Here is a 16,086-nt window from a genome sequence, read left to right as displayed (position 1 = left end):
CCTGACCTGAAGACCTAAAACAGTTTCACAATTATAACTAAACACAGAATGACATCACTACATGAAGGAATTACTCTTGCCCCTAAACTGACATAGGCATGTAATTGTGCAAACTATTCTTCTTATAGTCAGGACTGCTGATCTCTGTTGTATGGAAAAAACAGTGAAGCTAAACAAAAGCTTTTTTTCCCCCCCTAGGAAAAGTATCAAGTTTTAAATGCTCACAGACAAGCTTAAAGAAGTTATCTGAAACTTCTGAGTGCCATGAAGCAGACAGATGGGCTCTCCACTTATTTTTTTGTACTACAGTAACTGTGTTAGCCACTCTCTTTTGATAGTAAACTTAAAAGCACACAGTAAGCCTTTAGTGCTGTTGGAGAGGTAACAAACCCAGCCCCCTTTCTCAGCAACCTTGTCACATAATCTGAATTTCAGTAACAAACCTCATTCTCTGGCATGTTAACTCTCTGCAGCATCTGTCACTGCTGTGAATGGTTGATCATAAGTACCTCTGTAGTCATCTCAATGCTATTAAGCAGATGGCAGCGCTAAATCCGAATGATGTAGTACATCTCCCTGGTGGACTTTGTTTCCATACACTACCATTATTCTACAATTCCTCAGTGATAAATCTTATGTATTCTAGAGAACATTAAACAGTGAACTGACAGTGACAACTGATTTATTAGCATCCATTTCCCTCTGCCGTATTATTGTCTTCACAAACACTTGTGTGGAGCCACTAAGGGACAAAAGCACTTTTGCTCTATTTGAAACATATTTCAAAGATTCAAAATAGATTTTTTTTTCTTCACGCTAAAAATGTTTAAACTTACCTACAAATTTAAATGAAGACTCAACTAAATGCTCCTGCTTCCTCCACAATAATCTTCTGAATTTCATAGTAAAATTGATCTAGCATTAACATCAGGCCATTAAAACACCCACTACTTCCTGCAATGAATCCAAGTAAAGAGTTATAGCTCTAGACAGACTTGGGGAAGTCCTTTAAGATCAGCTATGCTGTGAAGGGGCGCATGTATGCCGGTGAGGGAAGCTGACAAGTCTACATGCATCTGACATAGGCAATGATCAGCACCAGGAATCACAAGTATGGACTTTCACACCTATAGGTAGACCATGAATTGCAAAATTCCAGGAAAGTTTTGGTGTAAAACTGTCCATGTTAAAGTGCCACATATGTATAGGGAAGAAATTTTATGAAGGAATTACTGACTGAATGCTCTAGAATCACAGAATAGCAGATCAGAAAGGACCTCAAGGATCATCTGGTCCAACCTGTCTTGGAAAAGCATGACCCAGACTGGATACCCCAGCACCCTGTCCAGCTGAATCTTCAGTGTCCAACACTGGGGACTCCACTCCCCTAGGGAGGTTATCCCAATGGCCAACTGTTCTCACTTGGAAAAATTTTCCCGTGTCCAAACATGAATCTCCCCAGGAATAACTTGTACCCATCACCCCTTGTCTTTTCCATGTGACACCTTGTAAAAGGGAGTCTCCATCTTCTTTGCAGCCACCCTTTAAATACTGGAACCTGGTGATCAGGTCTCCTCTAAGTGTTTGCTAGTCCTTTGTTTTTAGAATTTGAGATATTCTGTTAAATTCATCTTAGATTGTTTTGGGTTTTTGTAACAATGCTGAACAGCCCAGTTGAACCGCCCCACTTTATCCTGGTATAAATATCTAACAATCCTCTGCAAAAAACTATACACATAATTTAATTACATCTCTTCTAAAAAAAAAAATCAGTTAAGATGTTTAGTCAAGCTTAGTATAGCTCCAAGGGATATTTTGAAGTCTTTTTGTCCATGAAAAATAATTCTGTTAAAAGACATCCTCTCTTTGAGGCTTTGTTGCACAAACAACTTCGGACAAGAAAATGTTTTAGAGGAAAACAATTTTTTATAGGATTACAAGGCATTAAGATAGATGAGAACTTGGAGAACACTCTGATGTTTCTCTCCCTGTTAGTCCTGTGATGTTTTATCTAAAGCACCAGATTGCCACGCTCAAGCAAGGGTAGTGTCACACAACATCAAATAAAATACCATTAAACTTTTAAATAAACATCATTGGGCAGCAGCAAGCAGTTGGGTTGTAGAAAGGAAGTAGTTTTTGCATAGGGATGCAAAGTCCCTACTACCTTAATGCACAAAAATAGTTTGGTATTCTTCATATCTGAACATATCGCCCATCCTAGTGAATCAGATTTGGCTGTTTCTGGGAAATACACCAAAAATGTCAAAATTAAACATTAAAGGAGGGTCATGCTGTGTTGTATTGAGCAGTCAAAGTTGGAGAACGTATTCCTGCGCACAGATAGCAAAGATGTGCTGTCATGCAATGTCATCTTAGACAGTTGGAAGATTTCTAGAGGGACTTCCAATTCTATTGACATTTTCCATCTTTAACAGAGGAATCATTAAAATCAGCAAAAAACTTGAACAAAAATGAGTATTTCAACAGTCTCCACTGTATCACACATATGTTGTACACAATGCACATGTGTGAACATTAAACAAATATAATGAGGTGCAGGAAAAGCATTCACATACTGAAAAACTATTGCAAATTTACAAGCAAACCTATCTTTTCAGTTTACTCGCTACTTCTCGAATTTCCTCGTTAATATACAATATCATTAATATAACAATCTTCTAGAGAAATTAATATCAGAAGACAAACTAGAAATGCTATTACTTAAGATTAGTACTTTCAACTTACAAATGAAAGAAGAAGAGTTATTTACACATGCTAGTCACAAATGATGTGTTTTGAACACTTGAATGCCCTCTATGTGCAAATGCATTTTCCTTCCATGCCTTATGAGGGCAAAATATGGAATGATATAAAGCTAAATTATAAAAATACACTTTCCCTAATTTCCTTCCTAGTAAGGGCACTGCAATGCACCTAAATGATAAATCTCTTAGTGGTTACAAACTGACGTTTTGCAATATGGGCTATTCGATATTCAGATTAAAGACAGGAATGCTGTTCTAGGTAGCTCAGATGGCTGTTTATAGTTATTACTTTCTGCCTGCCAATACAATCCCAAAAATCTTTTTGCCAAGCCAGAAATTATGCCAGAAAAATCAATGTCAATACCCCATGAGAAACATACAAGTGGATCATTTCTTGTTTTCTTTTACCAGGCAACACTTCATAAAACTGGGGATATGAGGGATGAAGTAATCATTCCAAAGCTCGTGAATCCAACACAATCTAACAGTATATGTATTGTGGTACAATACATACATAGGTAATTATACAGGTAAAATACAAAGCCATAGTATCATGAAGCATCTCCTTCCAGATGGCTAAGTATGTATACATATTACACCTAAGATTACACATATCCTTATGTACTAGTCCTTTACAAGAGCAATTTCAATTTTCAGAGATGTGCTTTTTGCTAATTTTAGTTCAAAAGGGAGAAAATCTCAGTGAAAACCTTAATATGGAAAAAATCAAATCCAAGTAATGTTTAGTTTTGGCTCAGACAAATGACTTTGTAATGAAGTCCAAATGTTTGTGTGCAATAAACCCATTTACCAACACCAGAAGCAGTAAAACAGAACAGAATTGCTAACATAAAAGTTGAGGACTATTTTGGTAATTTTCTTTCTGGAAAAAATCCATTACCAACAGCTGCTCTCTAAATGTAACATTCTACAGAGCCTCATGTTTTGCAGGTCCTACACTGCTGCTTTCTTAAATCGTATTATCCTTATAAATTTTTGGTATCTTGCAAGACTCTGCAGAAGCCAAGTACCAGACACAAAGGTGTTTTCATTCTGTTAGTTCTCAGTAATAATGACACTTGAACTTTCCACTAAGCTTTTTCACATTAAGGTGTTGTACACAGGAAAATACTCATGTATAGAAAAAAATTAAGCTGGGCTTAATTTAAATTCATGTCAGCACTACAGCAAAGCAGATATCAGGTGTAAACAGCTTTGTTCCCAACTTTGCCATGAGTAGTTCTGTACCATTTCAGGTAAAGCTACATTGTAAAAGTCATAAATATTTAATAGAAGGTAAAACACTAAGTATCTATTTATCAGCATCACAATATCCACCAATATCATGGAATCATAGAATGGTTTGGAAAGGGCCTTAAGATCATCTAATTCCAAGCCCCTGCCATGGGCAGGGATGTCTTACCCTAGACCATGTCGCCCAAGGCTCTGTCCAACCTGGCCTTGAACACTGCCAGGGATGGGGCATTTACCACTTCTCTGGGCAACCCATTCCAGCACGTCACCACCCTCACAGTAAAGAGCTTCCTTATCCAACCTGAATTTCCCCTGTTTAAGTTTGAACCCATTCCCGGGATGAAGTAATCATTCCAAAGCTCGTGAATCCAACACAATCTAACAGTATATGTATTGTGGTACAATACATACATAGGTAATTATACAGGTAAAATACAAAGCCATAGTATCATGAAGCATCTCCTTCCAGATGGCTAAGTATGTATACATATTACACCTAAGATTAAACATATCCTTAGTCCTTTACAAGAGCAATTTCAATTTTCAGAGATGTGCTTTTTGCTAATTTTAGTTCAAAAGGGAGAAAATCTCAGTGAAAACCTTAATATGGAAAAAATCAAATCCAAGTAATGTTTAGTTTTGGCTCAGACAAATGACTTTGTAATGAAGTCCAAATGTTTGTGTGCAATAAACCCATTTACCAACACCAGAAGCAGTAAAACAGAACAGAATTGCTAACATAAAAGTTGAGGACTATTTTGGTAATTTTCTTTCTGGAAAAAATCCATTACCAACAGCTGCTCTCTAAATGTAACATTCTACAGAGCCTCATGTTTTGCAGGTCCTACACTGCTGCTTTCTTAAATCGTATTATCCTTATAAATTTTTGGTATCTTGCAAGACTCTGCAGAAGCCAAGTACCAGACACAAAGGTGTTTTCATTCTGTTAGTTCTCAGTAATAATGACACTTGAACTTTCCACTAAGCTTTTTCACATTAAGGTGTTGTACACAGGAAAATACTCATGTATAGAAAAAAATTAAGCTGGGCTTAATTTAAATTCATGTCAGCACTACAGCAAAGCAGATATCAGGTGTAAACAGCTTTGTTCCCAACTTTGCCATGAGTAGTTCTGTACCATTTCAGGTAAAGCTACATTGTAAAAGTCATAAATATTTAATAGAAGGTAAAACACTAAGTATCTATTTATCAGCATCACAATATCCACCAATATCATGGAATCATAGAATGGTTTGGAAAGGGCCTTAAGATCATCTAATTCCAAGCCCCTGCCATGGGCAGGGATGTCTTACCCTAGACCATGTCGCCCAAGGCTCTGTCCAACCTGGCCTTGAACACTGCCAGGGATGGGGCATTTACCACTTCTCTGGGCAACCCATTCCAGCACGTCACCACCCTCACAGTGAAGAGCTTCCTTATCCAACCTGAATTTCCCCTGTTTAAGTTTGAACCCATTCCCCCTTGTCCTATTGCTATATCTTCCCTTCCTACTGTTATCTTTCCCAGTGGGCAAGGTTTGAAGCTCCAATCACCCCAACCAACCAAAGTAGTAATGCAGAATATAACATTTTAACCATTTTCCAGCATTATTTTTTCAATCATTTGAAGTTTATTGCCACACAAGTTTCAAGAAATTCTCAGTGACATTATAGAATCTGCTCCTGATCAAACTAGGAATGCTTGGTCTAAACAAAAAAGAGACAAGTTAAACTATAACTCAGTAATAGGTGCACAAAGCTCCCTTTCCAGACATGCACATTAGAAGGACCTAACAGTAGGGATGATCAGCCAAGCTGCTAAATAATGTGTCATGTGGTATTTGCCATTAAGTTCAAACTACCACCTAACAAGTAATTTGTACTAAAAAGGGTTTACTCATAATTGGAACATTTCAGTATTCCTTGTAAATCATGGAGTTTCCAAATACTGACTCTTTTGAAGGAAGCAAAATTTGAAGAAAATACATCAGAAGTGCTTCAAAGCACTGCTAAGAATGAAGTGGAAGGAACACAAAGATTCAAATTTGTCACAAAGAAGTCCACAGAGAACTAAAACTAAAGGACATACTTTTACAGCCAAGTTAAAGTAAAATACTGGAATAGAGCCATGTTTAAGCAGCAAGAAAAATGCAATCAGCTCTGTGTTCAGATGATTTATGATTTAGCATCACTAAAACTCTGATTCAAGTTCTCATTTCTGTTTCTTTCTGACCACTCAGTAACTTGACTTATACTCATGTGATACTAGAGACAAGTATCACTAAGGGTTATTTCTAACAAGCCTCTTATAAAATTTTTGCTGTTTAAGATGAAATTGAAGAAGTTTTAAGTAAAATTAACTTTCCAATCATAAAATTTCAAATGTATGTACACCAGATTAAGACTTACCTTTGTGCTTGAGTGCTATAGCTGTTATCATAGGAATCATAGCTTTGTTCATCGTAAGCAGTTCCATAGCCATCATCATACTCCTGAAATGATATCAAAGAAGGTAATATTAACCACAAGCACAGTAAAGTACTAGCCTATATAAAAGACTATACTCTCCTGAAATGTATATATGACACATACACCATGAAATGGCAAAATCTTAACGATATTAATAGAAATTACTCCCATTTAGGAGGCCACACACATCTAAGACTAAAGGGTTTTTTACTTATTGGCAGTGTGCTTTGAAAGGATCTTCTTTGTTAACACTAGCTTGTGCAGAGATAGCACAAATGCTTCATGTCCCCATATACTTGAATTTGAGATGCTTGAGCCATCAACCTTCGAGAAAGCTCAGGGAAGCATCTCAGAAATCAAAACATCTGAATAAATAGTGTGCAACTGACTTGAAGTAGCTGACTTACTTCTGGTCAATAAATTCAATGTTCTACATAGATTACAGATGGGAAAGAAATTCCCTAGAGATAAGGCAAGTAAGAATGATTGTTTTACTTCTCTGAATGCCCTCTATATATAATCTTCAACTTGTGGGAGTTTAGCATGCATTAAAAAAATAAAAGCAAGCATTTCTTACTCCTCCCACATTATCCACACTATTTAAGTATCCCCTGTAGTAACACTCTTCCCAAAATAGGACTGGATTTAAATATCTAGTTGAATAAGCCACTAACTCCAGCTACAAGCCACACAAGTTTAAGATGAAAAACAAGTGACAATGATGCTGTGTTTTTTCCCAGAGAAGGATGAACTACAGAAATCCAAAGAACTGTCAGCAATATGTTGTTTCATCCAGTAATAAATCTGAGCTAAACACATTAAAAGTAGAAACGATGCTTCCTTTGTACTAATTCCTAGGAAATCCTAATATCCAAATCCTATCCAAATATGCCAAAGACCTCTAAATATCCATTGAGGTATCTTGTCCAGCTTTGCCAGATGAGAATAACTTAATGAGAAGATACTTTGAAGATATAAGGACCAAGAGAAATTAAAATCAGGCATTATCATACATGTGGGGGATTCAAAATAAGCGTGTATCAAATCCTAGCAATGTAAAGATAAAGTCTCATTAAAGAAAAAGCTCTTTACCAGGAAAGGGAACCTTTAAGAACCTTTCAGTGTTGACAGAAAACAAAACTGACCAGCAGCATCAATTAGGTAGGGATGACAAATTGTCCAACTCTAGCAGATCACATCTCCAGCATTTGGAATTGACAGCTTTCTACAGCAGAGCCAATGACATCCTCAAAAGGACTGACAGGAAATTGAATTTGCAAAGAGTTTTTAGCATTTTTTCCAGGAAAACCAGGCCATCTGCCCATCAGCACCACTTCACCACCACTAGATCAGTGAGCATTATTGTTTGCAGGCAGTGTTTAGTAGATGGGTGTCTATGAATGTTTGCCAGCACAAATGAGTGACAGCCTATTCATGGGTCTGGAAGAAGAAATGAAGATTCTTTCAATTGTCTGTTGCAAAGAGATCCATGGATAAAGAGTCCCACTTGAAAAGGAACTGCATTATTTTCTCTTTCAGTAATTCACTGTCCTGAAACTAAAAACTGAAACAGAGTCCTAGCATTTTCTTTGCCCATCTGATACGGATATAGATTTTTCTTGGTAAGCCATACACTAAACCCACAAAACCATTGCCTCCTGGCAGTTATTACAATCAAGCACTTTATTACTTATTGATGCAATACACAGACATCTGTTAACAATACAGACATTGATTAACAGCAGAAGCTGTCTGAGCCAACTTACTTGCTCTGTTCCAGATCATTTACATGACATTTTCTCTCCTCTCATAGAATCTCCCAACTGTGAACCAGCCATCCCTAAGAGGAGCTCCCAAACTTCAAACCATGCACACACAGCAGTGACAACAAATGAATGCAAAGGACTGAAGTTAACCTTTTAACACGGTAGAAAAGCTTTGCCATTAAGGAATCACTAGAGAAGTCTTAAGCAATCAGTCCTATTCACTTTTACTAAAAACTGATCATGTAAGAAAAGAGGAAAACAGACTGCTTTGAAGTTATGGTGTATCTGTGACTTCTTGAAGATAAAGGAACAAAGTAAATTTGAAATAGGAAGGCCCTTAAGACATCTAGCAGCATAAAATAGAAGCTTTTGGGAGGTCCATGGTGTATACAACTTAAATGTTTGTAGTATCAGCACAAATGATTTTGCCCAGAACTCATTACTGGTCACCACTTTGTGTTAACAAATTGACTACTGCAAAAATTAAGCCCTGCATTATTGCACTGTTGAAGGCATCTTTGGTAGCTTTGAAGGAAAAGGTATCTGGTTTGTAGTTTATACGTGGGACTCCTGTCACTTAGCGTTAAAGATCGATGTGTGCTGTTGCAATTATTATCTGCTTAAATAGATCAACTCTTCCTTTTTATTGCTGTATTTACATTTATAAACCAAAAAAATTACATTAAACCCAAGATAAACAGGTGCAACATGCTGCAAAAATAAAACAGGTCTGAAGAGCTTTCAATGGCTTGTTCTGTTAAGAGATAAGAGATTTTAATTCCAAAACACTTGTTTATTGTGCACTATTCCCCTGAAGTAGCGATTAGGCAGGGACAGCTCAAGTATGTTTCAGAGTTTTCCTTGAATTACATCTGACACTATTTTCTTACACATACAGTATTTGAAAGCCCTCTCTTTCAGGTTACAAGTAAGGCTGGTCAGGGCAGAATGTTTTACATTTTAGATTAAATCCACACCACTTGAGTATTTTCTTTCTGAAACACAGAGCTCCTGTGGCTTCAGTACACGATCTCTTTCATGTTTAGTATCTAGGTGAAATCTCCTTGGCCATCTTGCCTGTTTCAGTACTGTAAAATATCATGCTAACTTAAATTAAAAACATCACATTTGCACATATATAATGAAAATGGACAAGACAGAACCTAAATACACATACCTTGTACTAATGTACATCACAGCTTCACTAACAAGTGTTGTTACATTGGTTTTTTGTGTAAGACAAGAATGACACTTTCACAAGAATATTTTAACTGCATCTTTCCTGATGATTTTTCAGCATGTTTCAGGTACTTATAAAGGAATTTAGTTTTCAATTTATAGCCATTCATTATGTGAATGACAGCATGTGTTCCTACTACCTACCAAATGCATACAATGGACTTCCCTCTCTATTCCAATTACTTGAATCTACAAATAGCTCTTCCTAAAAGGTACTTGGTAAACAGAGTTTACTGGTGAAGCTGTATTTCCTCTCCTGCTCCAAAGAAAATCAAAAGCCCAAACAAGATCATATTTTCATCCCATGAATGGGAACATTGTTATTCATTATTCTACTTTTCAGGCTAACCTAGAGAACTAAATCTCATCAGATTTAGTCTGATCAAGAGACAACAAGTGTGCTGTAGAGTTTGTGTTTACAACAAAAACGTAGAAAAAAGTGAGCTGAAAATGCTGAAGTCCTCTTGAACTACAGGTATTTTCCACACAACATGTAAAAACATCAGCAAGGAAGGTATCAAGAGCCACTGTCGTGACCTTTTCATTTCAGTCTTAAGAATCTTCCCCCAAAGCAACAGCACAGGCAGAACTACAAGACACCCGACATCCCCTGAAAAGAGTATGAAACTATTCTGTAAAACCTCAAACTTCATTAACTCCTATATTAAGCCAACCTATAAGCCAGAATCACACTACGTTTCCTCTTAAAGAGAGCTTCTGCCTGCTGTTGTGTCACTGATAGTGCCTGCAGGTGATATAAATCCATGGAGCAGCACTGGTAGCAGTAATTGTTTAGTGGGAAGCGCAGAAATTTTTCATGAACAGAACCAAAGGCAATGTGTAAATATGCACCCTTCAAATATATTAAATACTAAGTTACTATCACTGGTCAGAAGAGAAAAGCAATGAAAGCAATCTTTGCTAAAAACCTCTGCTCTACCCAAACCATTATAAATCATGCTAAACCTTGCTCATAAGTGTTTCTTTCCAATAATTAAATACTCTAAACATAGCCTTGTTTGTGGGGAACAGGAAATGGTGGCTTTAAATTATAATCTCCTGACAGTGACAATGACAGACTGGTGTTTGGGCTCTCTTTAGGGGATATTAACAATGTTCCAAAGAGAACAAGACAGAGAAACAGAGAGAAAGAAGAGGGTAAAAAGTTCGTTTTAACAAAAAGGCCATTTGTAGTGCTGGAAAACAAATCCTGAAAGCAATAAGAAATCAATTTTTCAGCTCTCTCCAACTAAAAAAATTCCACCCAAGGGAAAAAAAATAAGGCTGTTATCACTATAACTAGAAGGTTGTTTCTTTTCCTCATCATTCTCTGAAATTAATACTTACACCAGTACTTTATCACAGAATACTGGAGGAACGTCTCGCTTTTAGAAAGACTACTACACTCAGAATGTTTGTGCAGAGATTAACTTGGAGAAAAAACATGAGATGACATCAATGCAGTGCAATGAAGAGCAATGAAGTCGGTTTTTTTGGGGGGTAAGTTACAATTGTAAAGGGAACAGCCATTTTGTTATGTGGAAATAACATCTCCCCATCATTTAATCAACAGGGAATATGGGGCAATCAAAACAAATATGGGCAGCTACTACCATCTAAAGCCTGAGTGATAACATTAAGGACATTAGCAGCAAACATGCACAGACTGTAAGCTCTTGTTTTGTACATTTTCATCTGTTTCATCTAGAAGCAGCCTTGTGCGTATTCAACCAGAACAAATAAGGTGTTCCTGGAATGAGAGATGTACTGGTGGATTGTCTTTCATGCACCTCAAAAAAACCCAGAAGAGTTGCTACTGAGCATAGGCAATAACATTTAAACCAAGTTACAATCAGGCCAAGACAATTCTTTCAATATACAGCAACAGGGAGCAGAGTGTCAGAATCAAGAGGACAACTCATGTGCATTCAAAAATACCAAGCCAGAATATGGGCAACTTAGATAAGCAGCTTAAATTAAAATTTAATATGCACATTTTATATGCACACTATAGGTAAACTTTCAACTTCAAGATAGGTGGGTAGAAAAGCTTTTCAAGCCTTTCCTCCAACACACATCACTGTTTTCCCAGCTAAAAATCATCTGAGTGCCTGAAAAAACAGGGAAATCTTCCATTTTCTCTCCACCTCATCTTGAAAATCCAGGCAAAAATCAAATGTAAAAGATTCAAAATAAACCCCCAGAATTAAGGGACTTTTAAATTTAAAAGTCTTACCTATGAAAAAGAATACTGGAATTAGCAAAAAAGCCAAGAAATAATGGCTTGATAACTTGTCTTACCTGAATTCAACCTGACTTTAGGAATAGTCTTAGCACTCCTGAAAAGCCAGAACTCAGTAAATACATTGCTCAATAAAAGGCATAATACCCAAGTGGAATCCACAACATTCCACAGAGGGAAACAGAGATAGAATAGACAAAAGACTGTATCTAGTTCTTGGAGAATGAAGCTACCTCAAACCCTTTTCCCAGAAGCCAAACAAAAAGCTTCACACTCAAAACGACCAGGCAAATAAAAGCATTTGAAATCAATGTTGCCTGTTACTGGGAATCTATCAACACTCAGAAGACCAAGGTAAATTAAAACATGGTGTGACTCCTGCTAAGTGACATAAAGATTATACTTGAGCTTTATTTTCAAAGTCTTATATAAGTCACCTGCACTAGCACTTTGCCTAGGATTTTTCCACTTCAACTCCAGGAAACTATTTATTAATGAAAATTTTAAGCATATTTTATATGGTATACGAAGATTTTTGCTCTTTTTTTCCCCAAGAGATCCTTCCTTCTTCAACCATGAAAAGCAAGTAAGCAAACAAACATTAGTGAGAAAAAAGTACTTTAAAAGCAGTTCACCATGCAAAATCAGCATTGTATTAATAGCTCCAACAAACTGCTTCCACATAATGCCTATTTTCAGTTTTTCAAACTCTAAACAAGTTTAGATTTCAGAATCTAAACTAAACATGATCTCAACACAGAGACAGGGAATTCACACTCAATGCTGGTGATCAAAACAGAGTTTGAACTAGCTTTCTATGAAGGTGCACTAATAGGGTATAGGTTATTCAACTGAATGGGCTCTCACACATAGATAGTAAGACTCTGCATTCATTCTTTTCACTAATGGATACATACATGCATATTTTATAATAATCACTGCATCATGAAGTAGTAATTTGAACCAAGGGCCTTCCACTCCTGGAGAAATACTGAGCTTTCAATTACAACGAGAGATGACCACACGGTATGGTAATGTAATGTCCTTTGCATCTTCCCCATTTATCATGGGAAACAGTATGAGCATAGTATCATACTATTGCAATACCTATAACATACTCTACAGTACACTGAGTGTGAGTATAGTCTCATAATATAGACCTAATTTGGGAATTACAGACTTAATTCGAATTAAGTCTGAAATACTGCTTTGTCTGTCAGTGGAAACAACCTATTCCAGGAAATATCCAGAAATGTATGCTTCAGAAACTATTAAGCTTAATAACTTAGCAATCCCTAAGCTTTAGGATCTTCCAGAATCAGGAAATAATTGAAGGCAGGTATTAAAAAGTAGATTTTGAAGTTTGTTATCAGTCGTTTTTGCATCCAGATGTTCCATACATCTTTCTAAGTAGCCTGTATCCAAGTTAAAAAAACCTTGGCATGTAATTTAAATTCATAATGTTCTTTTTCAAGTTACAATTTACTCAACATTAGAAAGGCTGTCTCTTACTGGTAGACATTCCACCTCAATTCAATTTCTTATTACACAAAACAATCTCACTGAGCCATTCCAATTGAAGCATTAATTGCTAGAAATTATACATGTAGTCACTGCATTAAAATCTGCCGCTGAGGTAACTCTTACCTGAACACAAGAAAACATCAATAAAGCTGCCAGAAACAAAACTAAAGCTCTGCCACAACTCACCCCCACACACACTACAGAGGAACATTTAGATTGCAATGCTTTCCAAAGCAATGTTGAACCAAGTCTTGGCCACAAGTTACTAGATCGAGAAGTTTTATTTCTCAGTGCAGACACTCCACACTGCCACAGCAATGGGTATAAATCCATGTTTAAAGTCCAATTCTTAATACCTAAGAATCTGATTATGAACTCACATAAACCTCACTTCTCAGTTAATACATTTAAGCAGCCAAAACAAGACTTGATATGGCATCATAGAAAATTTGGGTTGGAAAGGACCTTAAGATCACCTAGTTCCAACCCCCCTGCCATGGGCAGGGACACCTCACACTAAACCATGTCGCCCAAGACTCCATCCAACCTGGCCTTGGAAACTCATAGAAAGTACAGAATATTTGCAAAATGTTTTCCTTTGTAAAATGAAAACAGCAGCAAATAATCCAACCTTAAAAAAGCTTCAGTCCCATTGCTGTGTTACTGATGTGGGAAAAGCTTCACATGTTTGATGGCTGGTAAGAAGAGGACTACAGGAAGAGGCAGAGAACAGCAAACTGGAGAGTAACTGAGACTGAGCAGTTATGTTCTAACCTGTTTGACTGAACATTCCCTAAGTAATTGATGGTATTGAAGAGTAATTGATGCTATTGAGGAGTACTGAATTGCCAGCATACTGTTACTTTTCAATAAGCAGGAAAATATGTAAAAGCTTAAATTCTCCAGCTAGCAGTTTAATACAATTTCTTATCTTAATAGACTGAACTGTCAACCTAGAAGTTCTCTACTTATAAAAATAAGTAGAGAAAAATTCTCATTTAATTAAGAGAATGATGTTCCTGAAACTACCTAAAAGTGCTTCAATAAATCTAGCAAGACCTAGTATGATCTCCCTTATCCAAGCATTGCAAAAATAATCCTGGCCATGCTTCACACGTCATACTAGGCTTTCTCCTGTCCAGAGTGAGAAGATAAAAATGGGAGGTGTGTTAGCCTTCAGAGAAAGTTTATCACACCAAACAGAGCAGTGAGGTTAGAACTGTGATTATAAAGCTGGCTGGCTGTAGAGGCCTGAATTTTCCCTATCATCCAAACTGATGCTACAGCTATTAAAGAAACAAGGTTCAGAGAAAATAAGAAACTGTCATTCAGTGGGTTTAAAAACTTCATCGTGGTACTAAGAGTATGGTGAGGTCCCAGGAGGAATGGGACACACAAGTGAGACTGGTGACAGTGGAGTGGGAAAGCTAGTTATATTGAACTGGAAAAACATGAAGATGTTGCTGCTAGTGTGGTATGTTGTGACTTCTGCAGTGAAGGCCAAATCAAGCATCCAGAGTCAGCACCACAAGCACCCCAGAAAGGTGACAGAGGTAGTCTACCTCTGTGTACAGCTTTCCAAGACAGTTAAGTTCTGGACAGCTTCCCTATGGGATCCAAGCACAGGACAGCAATGTCACCTAGTTCTGTTGATCTTCAGCCCACATTAAATTGAAATTAATTATAGAATTAATGATTTCTAGCCTGTGACAGGAGATATTGCCTATAGAATTAACCCTCCCAATTTTTCAGAATGAAGTAAGTATACCCCTTTCCATTTTGATACTGTATTTTAGAAAACAACTTGATCCAGAAGACGAAGGAGAGAGATTAGGATAGACATGAGGCAGAATTAAGTTCATCATAGATGTTAAACTTATTGGTCCTAAAGATGACAGAAAAAAAGAGTGAAGGAAAAGAGAGGCTGTTTGTGACTCAATGATGGCCTCATTTTGTCACAAGATATAGTTAATAGTACTCTACAGAGGAAATAGGCAAGAAGTTTAAGCACTGAAAGCCCTGCATCATCTTTGAGATACTTAAAGCATTACAGAAGCAGATGGTTAAAGGCTTCCACCCAAAATATGTTTTGCTTCCTTCTCAACTTCCATGGTTTCACATTATTTCAATGAGTACAAAGCAAAGGCTTTAAGCCTAAGGCAATGAAAAGCTCCATGAATCCTCACAGACTTTTCAACCCTCACTGAAAAGGGTTGAAACCCTAACCCTAATTTTTCACCAGCCCACTGCAGCCTCCCACTTCTCAAACCTGTTATCTCAGAGGTCCTACCACTGTCACTGATGGCCTCAGCCTTGGCCATCAGTGGGTCCATCTTGGAGCCAGCTGGCATTGGCTCCATTGGACACAGGAAGCTTTTGGCATCTTCTCAGATAAGCCAACCCTGTAGCAACCCCCCAACACCACCTGGCCCACACAAACCCAATACAGTTCTGAAGGCTGCTCTGTAACCTCTCTGGATATTCCAGTCTCAGAGGCTCCAAAACTTAATGCTGCTTAAAACACCCGCAATCTCACTGGCCTTCTCATTCTATGGACACTTCTCAGTAAAGAGGGACACCTGCTCAGATATTCAGGTTGGCAAACCAGCACATAATACCAGATATGGCTAAACAGCAATTAGTAAGGAAAGGGCAAAAATAGTACTGACTCCTATCACATTATCTTAACCCTTAAGATAGTTAGGTCACTTTGATAATGCAGTACAAATGGGAAGTTAAAATACCATGCATTAAACTGACATACAATCATAGAATCACAGAATCCACTAAGGTGGAAAAGACCTTTAAGATCATCAAGTCCAACC

At 37.3% G+C, this 16,086-nt stretch overlaps 1 protein-coding gene across 1 annotated transcript in view; it reads right to left on the bottom strand.

Annotated features, from left to right (window-relative positions):
- The window catches only part of KHDRBS3 (KH domain containing, RNA binding, signal transduction associated 3), a 58,430-nt gene that overhangs the window by 12,982 nt on the left and 29,362 nt on the right, over nt 1–16,086 (bottom strand). Inside the window, exon 6 of the mRNA XM_010010247.1 lies at nt 6,431–6,513. Within this exon, the coding sequence (XP_010008549.1) occupies nt 6,431–6,513 (83 nt within the window). The remainder of the gene's footprint in view (nt 1–6,430; nt 6,514–16,086) is intronic.

This window comes from Nestor notabilis, unplaced genomic scaffold, assembly GCF_000696875.1.
Source record: "Nestor notabilis isolate BGI_N333 unplaced genomic scaffold, ASM69687v1 scaffold3652, whole genome shotgun sequence".
Classification (NCBI taxonomy): Eukaryota; Metazoa; Chordata; class Aves; order Psittaciformes; family Psittacidae; genus Nestor; species Nestor notabilis.
The sequence above is the reverse complement of the archived record's forward strand: the minus strand, read 5'-3'. Positions and strand labels throughout refer to the sequence as shown.